We start from the raw sequence: 20357 nt of genomic DNA on the forward strand, positions 1-20357 counted from the left end.
ACATTATTTTCTTTTTTTTTTATTCGCAGAAATTATAGTTATGTATATTATGTATTAAATTATTATTGTATTATTGTGATATGAATAGAATTAGCTGCATAATGCAAAATATATAAATAATTATAATGACTGTAAAGTGGCAAAAAAAAAATCTTTATTGGAATTACAAACAAAAATACTACTATGGTATCTAAGAAATCATCATTTTCACATTACAGTAATGTGAATGAGCTTCGTTTTGCATTTCGTTGCAATTATTGTCCCGATGCAAAAAATCGTGGCGTTCCCTAAATGGCTCTGTTTTACAATTTCATGTGATTTTACTTTGACTTTGGCATGAAACATGAAACTTTTCTGAGATTCATCCACAAATACACAATCACTCGAATAATCAAACACACACAGAGTAAAATATCAGTTCTGGGCTCCCTTTGCTCTAATGTAGAGACCTTATAGAGACACACCAGTCTAATCAGAGAGAGGTTGCAGTTTCCCATCAAAGCAGACCTCTGCACAGCATGATGGGATTTGATTTGCCATGCAGCCTCTGATCCATGTTACATCTATTAAATATTGAGTATGAAGAAACAGCAATTTCCAGCCCAATTTAGGAGATACTTGTTTCATATGTTTCACTCATACTGTACTCTGGTCTAGTGCTACCATCTAGTGGATGCCTGTGGATATACGACACAGGAAGTGATGAAAAGGTCTTTGATTTGTCACCAGGGGGCAGTACAGAGAGCTATATGCTATGACTAATATTTGCCCTGGTAATGACACTGCATTGCCCCCCATTAAATATCACTCACAGAAGGAAAGGAGATGATTTTACATGCACTTAAATCTTGAAGGTCACGTTATGTGGAAACTAGATTACTAAATGATAATGAGTTTGTAGACCTTTCTGTTCCAGGGCACTACGCCATGTACTCAATTCCAGTTTTTTCCCTCTGCCTCTCAAGAGAGCGGTAGATGGAGGCAGTGAAAGCGTTCAGGAACAGATAAATGGGTGTTGATGTGTGGCGCTCACATGGCAGCCCTGCACTCTCCCAGCTGAATTTCATCATTTAAGAATGTCTTTCAGCAACTTGTCCATTACACATCCATTAGAGCAACATCAGAGGAGACATAATTGCCTCCTTCACATCCCAACGACTCCAGACAGTTAGACACGTCTGAAAACAACAGTTTAGTTGTTCCATCTTGTTTATTGGTTTGTTTATCTCTTTGTTTCTGTGTCTGCTCTCTCCTTTCAGCTTCTAGCTGGCGAGGAGTCTGAAATCACGGCCAATATGCTGAGCACCGAAGATCTTGACACCCCTCCGGAGGAGCTGGTGTATACCATCGAGATGCCCAGCAATGGGATTGTTGCCTTTAAAGTGTCCCCGGATGACAGCGTGGACAGTTTCACCCAGGCTCAAATTAATAACGGAGAGGTTTTATTCATTCATGAGGGTGGGTTGACATCAGTTTCTTTGAATTGAGTCCTTAAAAACCTTTAACGCAAACTAAAATATCAGCTACTAAAGAAAAAAGACAGTAGGCTACCTGATGAGGAACCAGAAAGGTGTTTTGGGGCATGTCAATCAGAACAGCAACCACATGGAAAACACCTCGTGTTAAAAGCCACTTTCAAAGCCCACCACAGCAATATACTAAAAACCTCCAAAAACTGCATAACAACATAGTAAAACTCAGTCAATATGTCTTCGCAACCATATAGCAACTAGCTAAAAACAACTTAAAATACCTCAGGACACCTCAGCAATCATATATATTAGCAGCATCTAAAAAACACCTTTAGCAACATGCCAAAACCCACTCACGATACATTAGCAAATGCACAGCAACACGTTTAAACAACTCAGAACAACTTAGCAATCATACAGAGTAGCAGCGTCTGAAAAAAACTGTTCTGAACACCTTAGCGACATGCTAAAACCCACTTAAATGAGTATTAGCATGTTAGCAAATGCATAGCATTAAAAAAGTAAAAAATATATATACCCTACAATTATATCATAGTAACTGCATAGTAACAAGCTAAAACCTGATCATTAAAAACAACACAGCAGTCATATTCAGTAGCAACATGATTAAAAACAACACCTTAGCAACTACATAGGAACATGTTAAAAACAAACAACTCAGCAGCAGCATTCAAAGAGATAGATAGATAGACAGACAGAGAGACAGACAGACAGACAGACAGAGAGACAGACAGACAGACAGAGAGACAGGCAGGCAGGCAGGCAGGCAGAGAGACAGACAGACAGACAGAGAGACAGACAGACAGGCAGACAGACAGAGAGACAGGCAGGCAGGCAGGCAGGCAGGCAGAGAGACAGACAGACAGACAGACAGAGAGACAGACAGACAGACAGAGAGACAGACAGACAGGCAGACAGACAGAGAGACAGGCAGGCAGGCAGGCAGAGAGACAGACAGACAGACAGACAGACAGAGAGACAGACAGACAGACAGAGAGACAGACAGACAGGCAGACAGACAGAGAGACAGACAGAGAGACAGGCAGACAGACAGACAGACAGACAGACAGACAGAGAGACAGACAGACAGGCAGACAGACAGAGAGACAGACAGACAGGCAGACAGACAGAGAGACAGACAGACAGACAGACAGACAGACAGGCAGGCAGACAAACAGAGAGACAGGCAGACAGACAGAGAGACAGAGAGACAGACAGACAGACAGAGAGACAGACAGGCAGGCAGACAAACAGAGAGACAGGCAGACAGACAGAGAGACAGAGAGACAGACAGAGAGACAGGCAGACAGACAAGCAGACAGACAGAGAGACAGAGAGACAGACAGACAGACAGACAGACAGACAGAGAGACAGAGAGACAGACAGACAGGCAGGCAGACAGACAGAGAGACAGACAGGCAGACAGAGAGACAGTCAGACAGACAGGCAGGCAGAGACAGACAGACAGACAGACAGTCAGAGAGACAGGCAGGCAGAGAGACAGACAGGCAGGCAGACAGTCAGAAAGACAGAGAGACAAACAGACAGACAGACAGACAGAGAGACAGACAGACAGACAGATTTGGAAAAGCTTAGCACCTGCATGGCACACTTAGAACACATTAGCGAATGCTAAAAACAGCTCAGAACACCTCATAAATCATAATAGTAACCTGCTAAAAAAATAAAATAAAATAAAAAAACACCTTGAAACAAAAATCAGTTTGAACTGCATAGCAACACACTAAACCAACTAGGATCACTTTTCAACACTATAACTACTCCGAACACCTTGCAACCACATCACAATAACACACTCTAAATGCTAAAAGCTAATTTTTTTATAAAAGTTAGCTAAAAAAACATTTACTTTGATAAATCTAATGTGCTGCAAGAAGCCATTGAAGAACCCTTGTTTTACATTTACTTTTATTCATTTAGCTGACGATTTTATCCAAAGCGACTTACAATTGCTATATATATATATTTATATATGTAAGAGGTTGCACGCCTCTGGAGCAACTAGGGGTTAAGTGTCTTGCTCAGGGATCCACTGGGCCAACACCACCCCATGTTATACTTTTAAGACTATAACATGATGTAGTGAATATGATGTGTATATGTAGTGAATATGATGTGCTTGTGTCTGGTCTCAGGCTCAGAGTCTGGTGGGTTCAGCTTCACTGTGACTGATGGAGAACACACTTCACCTCTCCACCGCTTCACTGTCAAGGCAAGACAGCTCACCATCTCCATGGAAACAAAGGGAGAACTCATGGTCTTCCCAGGTGGGCTCCACACATCCAGAACTCAAATACAAATCCCTGTCTTTCTCTTGGCCAAATAAAATATCTTTATTGGCCTAGAGAGAAATTGTTCATAAATCTTCAAATGGGGGGGGGGGGGGGGGCATTTTTCATTTTCCTCATCATGAACGGTCCAAAATCTTTTCTGGAGCAACCTTGTAGATCAATTATGTCAATTATAGCTGTATGACAGCCCCTAAAACATGTTTCCATGAAGAAATCAATAAAGTGATATGATTTGTTTGGAAATGCTTGTCAGGCACCAGGCAGGTGATCAGGGGAGTATTGCGGGCCACAACAAGTGAAGGCGGTGATGAAATCACATACTCACTAGTGAAACCTCCTCGCTTGGGACGAATAATCAAACCTAACCAGCGTGGACAGTTTGAGGAGATCACTAGATTCACACAGACTGAGGTAAATAATATTGTATTGTATATTTGTGAAAATGTACTTGCAGAGGAAACCAGTAACACATACAGGTACATTTTAGAAAGGTTTATATTTTAGCAGCGCTAGTAGTATTGGTATAAGTATTATTTTACAGAATGATTGTTTTGTTTTGACATTGTATAAAAACCCTTAAAATGCGCCTTCTGTAAAGCCTCTTCCATTGTAATGCCATCTTTGGCCACAAGAAGGCAACATATGTGCATATAATTTAATTAATAAATAATAATTTATGCATTTAGCAGACACTATTATCCAAAGCGACTTACATTGCATTCAGGCTAACAGTTTTTACCAAACGTGTTCCCTGGGAATCGAACCCACAAACTTGTGCCGCTAACGCAATGCTCTATCACTTGAGCCACAGAAATTATTAGTGGACAGTAGAGGGCAGCACGATTCTCTCATTACATTCAGGCTTTTGCCTGATAAATCTAAACTCATAAAGTCTGCAAGCATTTCAAATTTAGAATTCAAACTATATTCCTTTTTTGCTGTTTTTACTCTCTGGTGCTTCAACATTTGAGCATTTGGTCTGTTTTATGAAAAGCATTATAGGCTGTGGCCAGTTCTAAAAGGGTTTTTGATTCCTCTTGTGTGTTCAGTTGGATGCAGGTGCCATATATTATGAGCATCAGATGCCGGCCGAGCCTTTCTGGGTCCTGAAGGATTCTGTTGAGCTGGCCCTCAGATCGCCTCCAGCAACAGAGCTGCATCACAGCCTGCCAGTCACTGTGTCATACTACGCAGCCAATAAAAATGTGTCATCTCAGCTCTGGAAGAACAAAGGTAGCTACCAATTAAATAAAAACATCTGGAGTAGGGGTTTGATGCAGGTGCTCTCTGTCAATTGAAACCGAAGTAAACAGAATACTCATAATAGGCAAACGAGGTGGGAACTGAACACAATGCAGTCCACATTCAAACTTGCATTTTCTGCATGAGCATTGTTACTCAATATGGTTGTAGTTTGAATGCCAAGGTTTCTCAAAACTGGCCCTGCACTGCAGAGTTTAGCTCAAAACCTAATCAAAGACCACCAAGCAATCTAATCAACTTCTTCAGAGTTATTAGAAATTACAGGTAGGTCTGTTCGATCACGGTTTGACTAAACTCTACAGAGTAGCCCTCCAGGTCTCTGTTGTATGCTAATCTCTAGGACACAGGTCTAAATGTAATTCTTTTCCTTTGGTGTTTTGTTAATGTGTTGCAGGTGTGTCTTTGGTGCAGGGTCAGTCTAAAGTGATTGACAGCTCTGTTTTGGATGCTTCTAACCTGCTGGCCAGTTTGCCGGAGCAGAAGCGGACAGGGCAGGACATCGTTTATGAAGTGCATCGGTTCCCCAATCATGGACGGATCACTCTCGGAGGGTCGGACCTGCCTCGTGATGCTCCCCGTTTCCTGCAGGATGATGTGGCGCGTGGTGATCTAGAGTACAATCACGATGACTCCGGAGCATCTTCTGATAGCTTCTCTTTCCGGGTCCATCTGAACCCCAGTGGCCGCACTCCGCAAGTCCAGCCCGGTGCCGTGGTTCTGGAGGAGATCTTCCTGATCTCCATAAGACGACGAGACTCAAACCCGCCAGAACTTGTAAGTTTGGACTTGCTCCTGGAAGCACTGCAGGGCTCCACGACCATCATCTCCAAAGACTACCTCAAAACGGTTGACCAGGACAGCACACCAGACGAGGTCCGATTTATCATCTCCAAGAGTCCAGCTAATGGATACGTCATCTACAAAGACTCTGGAGATCGGATCAACCGGTTCAGCCAGGAAGACATCAACACCGGAAGGGTTGCTTTTGTTAGCGATGGAAGTCTGTCCGATGGTTTCATGGAATTTATAGTTTCTGACGGGAAACACCAAACAGACCCATACACGCTGCATATCGGAATCCTAGCCAAGTCTCTGATACTGAAAAAAGCTCCAGAGATCCACGTAAGGCAGGGAGATGACGAGACGCTAATCACAGAGGACATGCTTAACACCTCAACTGGGGGTCCTGTCGAGGAAGATGTACTCTACAAGATCACCAATGTTCCAAAATACGCAGCCGTTATGGTGGACAGACAGCCCACATCGGCTTTCACGCAAAAGCAGATCAAACAAGGAAGAGTGAGTGTCCGTTTCATTAAGTCCACCTCACCGAGAGATAGCGTGGCCTTTATAGCCCGAAGCAGGGCGGCAAATGTGTCCTCCGTCCTCAACATTACTGTGAAACCACTGGCAAAGGTGGCCCAGAATCCCCTGCTCCCCAGAGGTGCTACTGTACTCGTAGACAGAAAGTTGCTGGACGCTACACCTCTGGCCAACAAGACCAGAACGTCTCCAACCTTCAGCATTATCCAGCAACCTCAAGGAGCTCGGTTCGTCAGGAGGGATGAGCAAGAAAATTTCCAACTTGTGAGTTCCTTCACCCAACGAGACCTGGATGAAGATCGGATAGCTCTGGAGATCTTAAACACAACTGGGGGTCAAAACACTGGAGGTCAGGGTCAAGATGAAGCCCGCTTTCTCCTAAAAGCACACGGCGTTCCTCCTGCAGAGTGCATCTTGCCCTTCCATGTGGTCCCTTATGACCCTTCTAGAGTTTATGGCGCTACACTCCTCAAAGTGCCACTGTTGCCAGCCGAGCCCAGGTGGGGAGGAGATGGTGATGTGGCTTCTGGCAGCACTACATCGACTCCTGTGGTGTCTAGACGAAATACACTGTGGGCTATCCTTATTCCCATTCTCGTCATCCTCCTACTCGTGCTCCTGGCCGCAATACTGGCCTACTACTTGGTCCGTCGCAACAAAACCGGGAAGCACAACGTCCAAACAGTAGCAGCAAAGCCGAAGAATGGAGAAGTGAGTCAGGAGACTTTTAGGAAAACCGATCCTGCGAACAACATCCCCATGTCAAGCATGGACTCCAAAGGGGCGGATCCTGAGTTAATACAGCACTGTCGGACAACAAACCCAGCACTGAAAAAGAACCAGTACTGGGTTTGAGATGGGGAGGCGACCGGACACTTGTGTTTTCAAGGCCTTGAATCATTCCAGTCAGTGTTATACAGTTTTCTTACCATTATTGATGTTTCTGAATTGAATTCCAGCACATATCTGAGTTTTGGGTTTCTTAGATGCCACAGCCAGATCTGTGTGTGTGCTGATGTTTTAATACTCACATCATCATTTCTCAACTGAGGTGGAATTAACCAACTTTTAAGGTACTTTTGGACAAGAACATAACATGTTATGTTTGAACAATCCTTCTTATGTATGTTTAGGCAGTATCTTGTTAAGATCTTATTTTTAGTGTTATTTACATTTATGTTTGTGTTGCTTTTAAACACCAATCAATATATGTGCCATTTTCCCAACAGCCTGTTTTCTTTTGTGATGCATTGTGTGATTTAAAATTGTGCTGCCAATTTGGCATCTTTATGATGGCTTGTTTAAAGGAATATGCTGAGTTCAATACAAGTTAGGCTCTGTCAACAGCATCTGTTACATTATATTGATTACTACCTGAGAAAATATCAAAATAGCTTGCACTTACAGTGGAAGTCATTGCTCCTTTAAAATACACACAGAAATATAGCCACACGACTTCCATTTTCTAAATTACCTACTGTCTTTGAATGACTTACTATCCTTGTCTGTGAAAAGTTATCCAACTTCAACCAATTACGGCCACATAAAGTCAGTTAACTCTACTCCTAAATCCATCCACCTAGAAAAGTAGTCCCATTGCAAAAGGTTTTATTTATTTTAGACCAGCTTTTCCAAACCTAATCCTTGAGGCACACCAACAGTACACATTTTTTTATGTCCAGGATCTATTTCAAGTTGTGGAGTTTCTACTAATGATATCATGAGTTGATCCTAAATTAATTTGGTGTGTTTGACTAGATAGAGTTTGAAAATTAGGTTTGGTAGTTAATAAAAATGCTTTAACAAACATTAAACCAACAACTTTGCAATATATTACCCTATAGAGTCACCGTAAGTGCTTGTTAATAACATATTTTCTTGTGGTAATTGACAGCATAACAGTCATAGAATTATTAAGCTGAAAGTATGCTTTGATTTTGTGTTTTTAATGAGCATGATGTAAATTTCAACCATAGATGGGCTGTTGTAAAGAATGGTTAAAAGAATGTGGAAAATGCAGGAAAAAACTACAGATGTTGAAGGTGGAAAAAACAAAGTGGATTTGTGAGGAAACAGAAGGTACCTGTGTTTGTACAACTTGTTTGAAAAAGTATTACAATATATTTTGGCCAATTGTTGATTTGTACAGAACTGGGATAAGTATTACAAAGCAACAGTATTATGGTCAATCGAGTATAAATAGAAAAGTCTAGTACAATTGTATGTGTGTGAGATGTAACAGAAGTTGGAAACATTATACATACTCTGCTTCAGTTTGGTCAGACTATGGTGCTAGTGTCGCTTTAAAAATCGTATTATGCCTGCTCCAAAAGAGTAATCTCACAGCCATGCCACGTGTAGCTACTTCTCAGTCTTGACACATAAACAATGCTGAGATTTAATCGTTTGAGACTGTAAATGAGACTTCATGTTTACTAATCATCATATCACTCGTGTGAAAGTAGAACGAACAGCCTTACTGAATGCTTTTAGGTATTTTTCTATAAATCTATCTTTTCTACTCTGTTTGTTGTATTTGTTTCGTCCGTAAAAGCTTTCATCCACTGCACTGATTACAGGCACTGAAGAACTCTAATGTTTTCTCCTTCAGAACTGCAGCCACGGACAGGAAGTGAGTCAGCAGTGGCTGTAATCACGCTGTGTCCTGATTGGCTGCGGGGAAGCTATGAGGTCATTATTCCTCAGACTGCAGCGTCTATTTTCCAGAGCTGCTTCTGAGCTCAGTTCACAACTTTTGTTTTAGGTTTAAAAAGACAGAAAGATATGTAAGTTGTCGCATGGCTGGTTGAAAGTATGTCAGAGCACATGCATTAAAAAAAAAACTACTTTTTTTTTTGTTTACTACAAAACTCTGCTGTCTGAGAAATATAGTTCTGCAGTGTTTGAAATAAAGAAACTGAAATTCAGCTATAGTCCACCAAAAATAAAAGATTCTGTCACAAGTTTACTCAACCTTACATTATGTCATTAAAAACCTCTATGGCTTTCTTTCTTCCATAGTTTGTGTCACTGAAATTTAAATAATATATTTTATTATACTTTTTGCTAGTCACTGTTTGTGACATTTTTCTAAATGCCTTTTTTCATTTGGGTTCCACGGATGATAGAAAGTCATACAGGATTGTCCTAACATTCTTAAAAATTGTTTATATAAAGATTTCCATTTGTCCCTGGTTAATCATTTGGACTGTCACCGGCTGAAATGTATAATAAGATGTTTTAACGGTTGTTTGGCTTTTCTTATCTTAAAAGAGTGACGTTCCTTATAATCACATCATTCCCGAATTGAATTATATAGAGACATGATCAGTTCCCAAGGTACTGCATATGGAATTGATATCACTGTTGATCTGATTTTCCCTTGTCTTTATTAAGCTAGTATTAACTGCATATCCTGGGGTTAGGATATCCCATCTGAGACCTCTCAGGACATTTGGATCGGTTTGTTTCTGCAGAGCAGAATTGAGATCACATGAAAACTCAGGACATCAATGGTATTTGTTCTCTGGGTATTTATGGGAATATGCTGACCTTAAATCCAAAACCATGTGCAACCCTCTTTGTGTTCTTGAATTCTGTTTGCTTGTAAATATATTCTGTCAGATTATAAAACCTGTCATACGAATCAAAATGCACTTTCCTCCAGCTCTTCAATGATTTCACTTGTGGATGAGAGTTTTCATTTCCAGTATTTATTTTTTTAGCATCTATATATTCGATTTTGGTTTTTGCTCTTTTAAAAAGTTTGTGAACATGCAATTCATTATGTCCCTATAGAAAAAAGTAATATGTCATGGTCCCAACAACAAAATAAAAAAAAACAAAAAGATTGCTTTTGTTTCTTGAATTACTTTGTTTTAGTGTTACATAACATGTTAAAATGATGTAATATTTTATATAAAATAAAGATACACTGAATAATTTATCTTATTATCTTATTAATAATTTTGGCCAGCAGATGGCGCAAGGGTGTCCATCAGTATTTCATGATCTCTCATTTGCGCTCATTCTTTCCTACCAGTGGCCTTTTCGCTTTCTTCGGACCTTCTTGGCTCTTTCTTCGGAATAAGACTCACTGTCAAACGCTCCACAGGCCTGTTACTACAGCTGACATGACTGTTTTCAGCACATTACTTTGGCACCTGCTCGAGATCATTTTAGTTTGCTCATTCGCTAACTAAAAGACTTTTGTTTTGAAGCGTCTCACCATACGAAACAGTCAAAACAGCTCAGCTCAGCCAGCCAATCAGGTCGCGCTCCAAACACAGTCAACACGCCCATCTGAAAAAAATGAAAAATAAATATTAAATAAATTTGTTATTATGCCTATATATATATATATATATATATATATATATATATATATATATATATATATATATATATATATATATATATATATATATATATATATATATAAAAATGCAGGTGAAATGAATGGTTCTGGTTTCTGACTCTACATCATTGAAACTTATGTAAACAAGCAGGTTTTTAGCAGCACCTGTTCTTAATTACACAGTTTAAATCTTGGAAGGATTAAAGGTTGTTGCAATGCATAATGAGTGGCATATTTGAGAAAGATAATCAACATAAATTTAAATATACACTGTAAAGGCAAAAGTTTTTGCACTTCCGCTTTTAATTAAGGGGTTTGGCTATTTCAGATACACTGTTTACTAGCAGGTTATACATTTATGTGAATGGTCACGCAATCACCAAAGACAAAAGAATAGGGCTCTGCTCTGTATAAGAGGCAAATTAATAAATGTGGAACTAATATGAAGTGTATGTTTATTATTATTATTATTATTATTACTTAAAATATTGTAGGCATTAAAAATGGATCTAAAATCTGACCTTATTTTCAAAAAATAAATAAATAAATATGGCAATAGATGCAGGTGCTTTGTTTGCTGCCTTTCACATTTAAAAATGCAGAAACTGGACAGATTTGCATAGAAATGCAGAAGGGCTTTGTGTTTTGCCGAGTCTTTCAGTCTTGGAGAAAGAAAAGCAGATGTTAGGGTCCAAAAAAAGAGAGAGGGGTCATCAGAGTTCATGCTTTCTCTCTCGTGGTTTCTCAGTGGTCAGATGTGTCAATGCTATAGGGTGTGTTTGCAGAATAATCACTGCACTTTACATAAAAAAAATACAGACTCATTAGTGCAGTGTGGTTGCCTAGCTACAGTCTAATACATAGGGTTAAAATCAGTATCTGTACATATGCAAGCAGCAATAAACTAAGCAAATTTGCAGTTGATGTATTTCCTCGACCCAAAACGTGTAGATCATATGAAAGGGCCCCTTCTGCTTCTGATCGTCCCGTCTGGGTGAAATGTGCCTCACAGTTCTGTTTTTTACATCCTACAACTGTGTTAACATTTCCAACCCCTAAATTAGCCTTTCCTGCTTCCAGTCTGTTATTACAACACCCATGTTTCCATCTGAGGTCACCTCAGAATCTGTGAAATCATCCGGCAATCTTGCTTTTAATTGGCTGAAACACAATTGTAATGGTCAGATGTGTTTACCATGGTCTGATACACTGATTGGTTTAAAAAGGAGTTAAAGTTAAATGTTCTCTTGGCGAAAGCAGCCAGCAGGAAATATTACGCGCAGTGCCCTAGTTAGAGTCCACATGTCTGGGTATGTGATTTGAGACTTGTCGTCACTGTCTCTGGGACTTTAGTTTCCATAGTGCTGCTCTCAGGGATGCTACAGAGAAGATATGCAGTCTGGGTAGACCGTTAGTTTGAGGAATGAGCTCTGGAAAGGTACTTAAACGGTCTCAACATATAATGTAACATGAAGAACTTTTTTTTAACCTCAAAATCCCTCTACAGTGAAACATGGGTCTTCATAAGAAGAGTATTGTTGCACAATCCACCACTGAAGGAGCTTTATTTTTAAGGGCTCTCTAAACAAGGCATGTCTGTTGCAGATAATGTTTTTTCTCTGTAATGTAAAGTTTATTTGCAGGTCAGATGTGTTTGTGTCTCACCCTGTCTTTTCTGGAACCTTGTGAACCACAGACAGAGAAGAAGAATTTGTACAAAAAAAAAAAAAACAATAACAATGACCTGAAGACGGCGAGTCGCCACACATTCTGTCACAACAGGATCAGGCTATTCACTGTATCTCAGTCTGTTTTCCCTATAATACGCCCAGTATTTTATCAGCAAATAACAGAGGCTCACTGGCAGCAATGTTATTGACTCAAATTGGAGGCAGGGTTTAAATAGAGCAATGGCCGCTCTGTTTCTGTGTTCTAGAGCATGAACTATTAAACTGTCCAAAATTTAATGTTCCTACTATTTGATAACCTGAATAAAATGTTATCTGTTCGTTTCTACATCGTTCTTGAAATGTAAACATTTAAACACTAGCTAGCTGTAGCCTATTAAACATTTGTTTTCATGACAGATTTATTCAAAAATACTTTAAATAAAGAAAAGGCCACTAACAGTTTAAGTAAGATTGAATATGTAACATCCAAAGTAATATATGTGCAGATATATTTGCAAAAAACTCTTATTTTTCTAGCTGACTATAACTGAATGGCTTCCTGAGGTAAATGTGATACTGTTTACAAACTGTTTTACCAATGTCTTTCCGAAGTTAAAACACTGATTAAACAATTTCATGACACATGATAAATGTACTGTTTCTTTCAGCTCACCTTTTGATGGCCATTCATGTTTATTTTCCCTTTAACTAGCAGTATTGAGGAAGAGATGGGTTGCTGTGCTCTCCGCGCTGCCGCTTTAATTGAGGCGGACAATCGGTCACGCGTCATTAAATCGCGCCAAAACAACGTTTATTGTTTGAATTTCTGTATAGATTCGACAGAATTCTGTGACTTTGTTTCATTTCAAAAGAAAGCATTAAGCTTATAGTGATTATTGGATTGCAGACATCGTACAAATTACACTTGTTCAAGAACCAACAGAAAACAGCATAGACTAAAATATCTTGGTTCATCGGAATGAAACCTGATCAAAAAAGATAAATTGATATTGACAACCACACAGCTGTATGGAACCAAAAGAGTCTCAATAAAGATAAATGCACACACTACATTCACATACGCACACATAGGATTCATACATGCACACACAGAATTCATAAATACACACACAGGATACACAAATGTGCACAAAATTCACAAATGCACACACAAAATTTAAAAAGCACAGAAGATTCACAAATGCATATAAAATTCAAAAATACACACAATTTAGAAATGCAAACAAAATTTACAAATGCACTCAAGATTCACAAATGCACAGGACAAGATTCAGAAATGTATTTCTGATGCACACACACATATATCTTGATTTACAAACTCCTTGCGGTCTGTGAACTTCACTGCAGTTCTGTGTGAATTTTGAGACTCCCCTGAATTGGCTCCACACACAAATGCTTTTTAAACAGGGAATTATCAGCAACCAATCAGATATCTCCCTTGTTTTAACCAATCACAAGCATGCACCCCACGTTGGGGATTGTTTACTTATAAGCCAATCAGCGAATGACTCACTTTCCTCAGCGAACAACTCACTTTCCTCACGCAGCGAACAACTCACTTTCCTCAGCGAACGACTCTCTTTCCTCACACAGGGAACAACTCACTTTCCTTAGCGAACGACTCACTTTTCTTAGCGAACAACTCACTTTCCTCACACAGCGAACGACTCACTTTCCTTAGCGAACGACTCACTTTCCTCACGCAGCGAACGATTCACTTTCCTTAGCGAACGACTCACTTACCTCACGCAGCCGGCGACTCACTTTGCGCAGCCGGAGACTCACTTTCCGCAGCCGGAGAGTCACATTCCTCTCGCAGCGAACGACTCACTTTCCTCATCGAACGATTCACTTTCCTCGCGAGTCACGAAGCGAACGACTCACTTTCCTCAGCGACTGATTCACTTTCCTCAAGCAGCGAAGTTGAGCGAACGATTCACTTTCCTCACACAGCGAACGACTCACTTTCCTCATCGAACGATTCACTTTCCTCACGCAGCGAACGACTCACTTTCCTCAGCGAACAACTCACTTTCCTCACGCAGCGAACGATTCTCTTTCCTCACGCAGCGAACGACTGACTTTCCTCAGCGAACGATTCACTTACCTCACGCAGCCACTTTGCGCAGCCAGACAGCCACTTCGCGCAGCAGGAGACTCACTTTCTACAGCCGGAGAGTCACTTTCCTCTCGCAGCACCCACTTTGCGCAGCAGGAGAGTCACTTTGCACAGCCGGAGCGTCACTTTCCTCTCGCAGCACCCACTTTGCGCAGCAAGAGACTCACTTTCCACAGCAGGAGACTCACTTTCCGCAGCCGGAGAGTCACTTTCCTCTCGCAGCGAACGACTCACTTTCCTCTTCGAACGATTCACTTTCCTCACGATTCACGCAGCGAACGATTCACTTTCCCCACGCAGCGAAGTTGAGCGAACGATTCACTTTCCTTACGCAGCGATCAACTCACTTTCCTTAGCGAACGACTCACTTTCCTCACGCAGCCAGCGACTCACTTTCCGCAGCCGGAGACTCACTTTCCTCACGCAGCCAGCGACTCACTTTGCGCAGCCGGAGAGTCACTTTCCTCTCGCAGCTAACCACTGACTCTCTCTTCATGTAGGGACTGAATATTATAATTAAAGTGAGTTAAAATGAAATAATTGCTTATTGCAAATTTATGAATCCATGGTTAACTTTTTTTCTGCAGTCACTGGGCTATATGTATTGAGACATTTTTTTATTAATATTTTGTAGAAAAAAATAATAAAAAATAAACCTGAATTGTAATCTAAACATCTGTATTTTCATAAAATTTCATAAATAAGTAGGCTATAATATGCCCCACCACAGGCATATCGTGCTGAGTCAACACGTTCACGTGGGGTGCATGCTTGTGATTGGCTAAAAGGGAGATATCTGATTGGTTGCTGATCATTCCCTGTTTAAAAAAAAGCATTTGTAAATCAGTGAAGTTCACAGACCGCAAGCAGTTTGTAAATCGAGATATATGTCTGTGTGCATCAGAAATACATCCTGTGCATTTGTGAATCTTGAGTGCATTTGTAAATGTTGTTTGCATTTCTGAATTGTGTGTGCATTTCTGAATTTTGTATGCATTTGTGAACAGAGATGTATAGTAACGAAGTAGAACTACTTCACTACTGTACTTAAGTACTAAAAGTATCTGTACTTTACTATAGTATTATTTTTTTCCCCTACTTCCACTTTTACTTCAGTACATATTTTCGATGAGTTTAATACTTTTACTCCGTTATTTTTGTTATGTGCTGCATCGTTACTCGTTACCCACATTACCACTGCCAGAACTGTAGATGGCAGGTTTGATGAAGCTGGCACATCATTGAGCTAATCAAGCGATTAAGAAGACTGCGCATGCTGACTGAACTGTTGTGAAGAGAGAGATGAACACCGAGCCGAGCCAGATAATGACTCGTTCACGAGTCAAGAACCGGTTGCATCGGTTTCCGGATCACCAGTAGTTCTTTCTGACAGTTTGATTCAATAAACCGGTTGAAGAAAACAGTTCACCGGTTCTTTTGCGCTCGACGTAATGACGTCATTGGCGATGATTGCAAGCCTTCGGTTTGCCCGCGCTCATAACATTAGCACATAATCAGTTCAGAATCAATCACCAAAAGAATCAGTTCGGTCCAGCGCTGTGTGTCGGTTTGCTTCATGCTGAATCACACATGCGCAGTATCATCAGCTCCTCGGTTCACGAATCGGACACGAATTCGTAAACGGTTCTTGACTCGTGAACGAGTCAGTCTTTTGTTCATTATCTGGCTCGGCTCGGTGTTCATCTTCAGTTCTCTCTTCACATCAGTTCAGTCAGTGTACTGTTTGAGTAAATGAATTACTCCGGGATATTGGCTTGTTTTAACTCAGAGGGAGTGTCAGCCACATTAAAAAAAAGTTAACAGCTTAAGTCATTTGTGGATTAATGCGTATTGGAGACGCGAACCGTTTAAAACGATTCAGTTCGATTTGGTGAACTGTTTCAAAAAGATCCGGTTACATCGAATGATTCGTTCACGAAACGGATATCACAAACTGCTTTGTTTTGAACTGTCTAACAACAGACACGAAAGAGAAGACAATGCTGAATAAAGTCGTAGTTTTTGCTATTTTTTATATTTAACTGACCCTCTGATGTCACATGGACTACTTTGAAGATGTTTTTCTTACCTTTCTGGACATGGACAGTATACTGTACACACAGCTTCAATGGAGGGACTGAGAGCTCTCAGACTAAATCTAAAATATATTAAACTGTGTTCCAAAGACAAACGGAGGTCTTACATGTTTGAAACAACATGAGGGTAAGTTATTAATGACATAATTTTTCAAATTGGGTGAAATAACCCTTTAATCTGTTTTTTTTTTTTTTTTTTTTTTTTTACAAAAACTTACAGTCAAAGGAATTGTGATTGTCCTTTAGGCAGAGATGTATAAAGTACTAGAGAACCATACTTGAGTAAAAGTACAAGTGCTCTATCAAAAAAGTGACTTGAGTAGAAGTAGAAGTGCTCTTTAAGCACCACACTTAAGTAGAAGTACTAAAGTATTCAACATTTTTTGTACTTAAGTATTGCAAGTAGTCTATTTTAAAATTTACTACTCAAGTACTGAAAGTAAAAGTTGAAGTATTGTGTTATGTAGCTATTAAAGAAAATAGTCAAAAGTTTGAACATATTGTTTTTACTATTTCAAATGATTAACCTAAAGGACAATCGCAATTCCTTTGACTGTAACTTCTTGTAAACAAAAAACGGTTAGTAGGGTTAGTTAGCCCAATTTGCAAAATGATGTCATTGATAACTTACCCTCATGTTGTTTCAAACCCGTAAGACATCAGAGGGTCATTTAGAATTTTTTGAAGCATCGAAAATACATTTTGGTCCAAAAATAGCAAAAACTACGACTTTATTCAGCATTGTCTTCTCTTCCGTGTCTGTTGTAAGACAGTTAAAAACAAAGCAGTTTGTGATATCTGGTTCGCGAACGAATCATTCGATGTAACCGGATCTTTTTGAAACAGTCCACCAAATCGAACTGAATCGTTTTAAACAGTTCGCGTCTCCAATACGCATTAATCCACAGATGAATTAAGCTTAACTTGTTTAATGTGTCTGACACTCCCTCTGAGTTAAAACAAACCAATATCCCGGAGTAATTCATTGACTCAAACAGTACACTGACTGAACTGATGTGAAGAGAGAACTGAAGATGAACACCGAGCCGAGCCAGATAATGACTCGTTCACGAGTCAAGAACCGTTTCTGTCAGACGCGTCCGAATCGTGAACCAAGGAGCTGATGATACTGCGCATGTGTGATTTAGCGTGAAGCAAACCGACACACAGAGCGTCTGGAACCGAACTGATTCTTTTGGTGATTGATTCTGAACTGATTCTGTGTTAATGTTATGAGCCCATGTGCAGTCAATGCCAATGACGCCATTGCATCGAGCGCAAAAGAATTGTTGAACTGTTTTCTTCAACTGGTTTATTGAATCGAACTGTCAGAAAGAACTAACGTTACTGGTCATCCGAAAACCGATGCAACCGGTTCTTGACTCGTGAACGAGTCATTATCTGGCTCGGCTCGGTGTTCATTTCTCTCTTCACAGCAGTTCAGTCAGCACGCGCAGTCTCGCTTGATTCGCTCAATGATGTGGCAGCGTCATCAAACCTGCCATCTACAGTTCTGGCAGTGGTTTGTAATGGAATGATTCGTAACATTATTATAATTGTAACGAGTAACGATGCAGCACATAAAAAAAATATCGGAGTAAAAGTATTAAACTCAGCGAAAATATGTACCGAAGTAAAAGTGGAAGTAGGAGAAAAAAAATAATACTCTAGTAAAGTACAGATACCGCCTTTTAGTACTTAAGTACAGTAGTGAAGTAGTTCTACTTCGTTACTATACATCTCTGCCTTTAGGTTAATCATTTGAAATAGTAAAAACAATATGTTCAAACTTTTGACTACTTTCTTTAATAACTACATAACACAGTACTTGTACTTTTACTTTCAGTACTTGAGTAGTAAATTTTAAAATAGACTACTTGCAATACTTAAGTACAAAAAATGTTGAATACTTTAGTACTTCTACTTAAGTGTGGTGCTTAAAGAGCACTTCAACTTCTACTCAAGTCACTTTTTTGATAGAGCACTTGTACTTTTACTCAAGTATGGGTCTCTAGTACTTTATACATCTCTGTTTGTGAATCTTCTGTGCTTTTGAAATTTTGTGTGTATTTGTAAATTGTGTGCGCATTTGTGTATCCTGTGTGTGTATTTATGAATTATGTGTGTGCATGTATGAATCCTGTGTGTGCGTATGTGAATGTAGTGTGTGCATTTATCTTTATTGAGACTCTTTTGGCTCCATACAGCTGACACCTATTGTAGTTTATCTGTGTTTTGTGCAAGGACTAGAATAAAGCCAAAAAATATGGTTTCTTATCAATTCTAAGATAGATAGATAGATGTGTTCTAATCATAATTTTCTCTATACCCGCTTAGCTTTCCCTCACTGCTCTATATAGCTAATCTGCTTTTTAACATTAACATATATATTAAACAAAAAAAGAAAAAGAAAAAAAACCTCAGTAAGGCTCTGCTCTATTTAGGCTCTGCCACTCTACATTACTGCTCTATAGTCTTAGCTAATCTGCTTTAAATCCCTGCTAGTCCTACCTCTACATTGCTTTGTTTTCTATGACCTTAATACTTTTAAACTACTCTGCTTTTGTAACATTTCACCTCCATAATTGCTCTGTTCTATATTCTTACTTCTCTATAACCGTTCTGCTTTTCTTTACTTCTCTACTCAGCTGCTTTGCTTTATAATTGACCCGTTCCTTATCCTTTCTGCAAAATAACTTTTCTGCTTTTTGTTCCTCTAGAATCTTCCACTTTGAAACATCAGTGCTCGGCTAAATCCGATTGCTCTTTTATGGTCTTCTCTATAACCACTCTGCTTTTTTAACCCTACTTATTAAATGCTCTAGGACTGCTCTGCTCAGCCTCGTTACTCTAGAAGTGCTCTGTTCTCATCCTCTCTTATATGGCCTCACTTTTTTGCATGTATCACCATTTCACTGTTGTATGATCTCACTGCTTGTTATGATCCCACTGCTCAATAATTTCACTGCTCTAGAATCTTACTGTACTATGATCTCATGGCTGAGGCATTAATGCGGATGTGAATAACATGTGTAGCTGTGTGCGCACTAGCGTCGCTCTTAGTCCTTATGACAAGATTTCTCCACAGGCATTTGCGATTTTAGTGTGTAATGTTGTAGGTGGTTCCTCCATTCTCACGCAACCATTAAGAAAACCTGGACTTGAGATGTCCACCAGTATTGTCCTATATTCATTTCTGACTGGATTTGATGAACAGATGTTTGATGCCACAAATAAGAAATGAAAAAACTGAGAAAGAAATGGAGGAAATAGGACGTTTTGAGTTTGTTGTTTAAAAAGATCTGAAGACATGAGAGGAATGTAGGCTCAGTGTTCTGAGGAAGTGACTGTTGTCTTCTGGGAACTTTGTTTGGCTTCAAGGCAAGGGGGCGGAGTCAGGGGAAGGTCAGCACAATAAGGGGGTGTGGTCCTAACATTTCCTCCCCTCTCTCTCTGTCTCTCTCTCTCTCTCTCTCTTGGATCTGGCCTTCATCCAGTATCTACATCTGTAGAGTTTGGTAACTGTCTACTCCCTCTTTGTGAAACAGCACTGTGTTACTATGACTCATATAAAAAAAATAGTTATGTTATTACAACATCTTTATCTTGATCTCAAGGTTTCAGAATGACTAAGGGAAAATGCTGATAATCCACAAAAAATAAATAAATAAAATAATTTTAAATGATTTTGTGATGTGTTTGT

At 39.7% G+C, this 20357-nt stretch overlaps 1 protein-coding gene across 1 annotated transcript in view; it reads left to right on the forward strand.

Annotated features, from left to right (window-relative positions):
* LOC113043153 (chondroitin sulfate proteoglycan 4-like) overlaps positions 1 to 10244 on the forward strand; it is a 49995-nt gene extending 39751 nt beyond the window's left edge. Inside the window, exons 6-10 of the mRNA XM_026202359.1 lie at positions 1260 to 1458; positions 3650 to 3781; positions 4059 to 4216; positions 4855 to 5038; positions 5463 to 10244. Coding sequence (XP_026058144.1) covers positions 1260 to 1458; positions 3650 to 3781; positions 4059 to 4216; positions 4855 to 5038; positions 5463 to 7246 — 2457 coding nt within the window. The 3' untranslated portion in view covers positions 7247 to 10244. The remainder of the gene's footprint in view (positions 1 to 1259; positions 1459 to 3649; positions 3782 to 4058; positions 4217 to 4854; positions 5039 to 5462) is intronic.
* The last annotated feature ends 10113 nt before the right edge of the window (positions 10245 to 20357 follow it).

The sequence above is a fragment of the Carassius auratus genome, chromosome 25 (assembly GCF_003368295.1).
Source record: "Carassius auratus strain Wakin chromosome 25, ASM336829v1, whole genome shotgun sequence".
NCBI classification, from domain to species: Eukaryota; Metazoa; Chordata; class Actinopteri; order Cypriniformes; family Cyprinidae; genus Carassius; species Carassius auratus.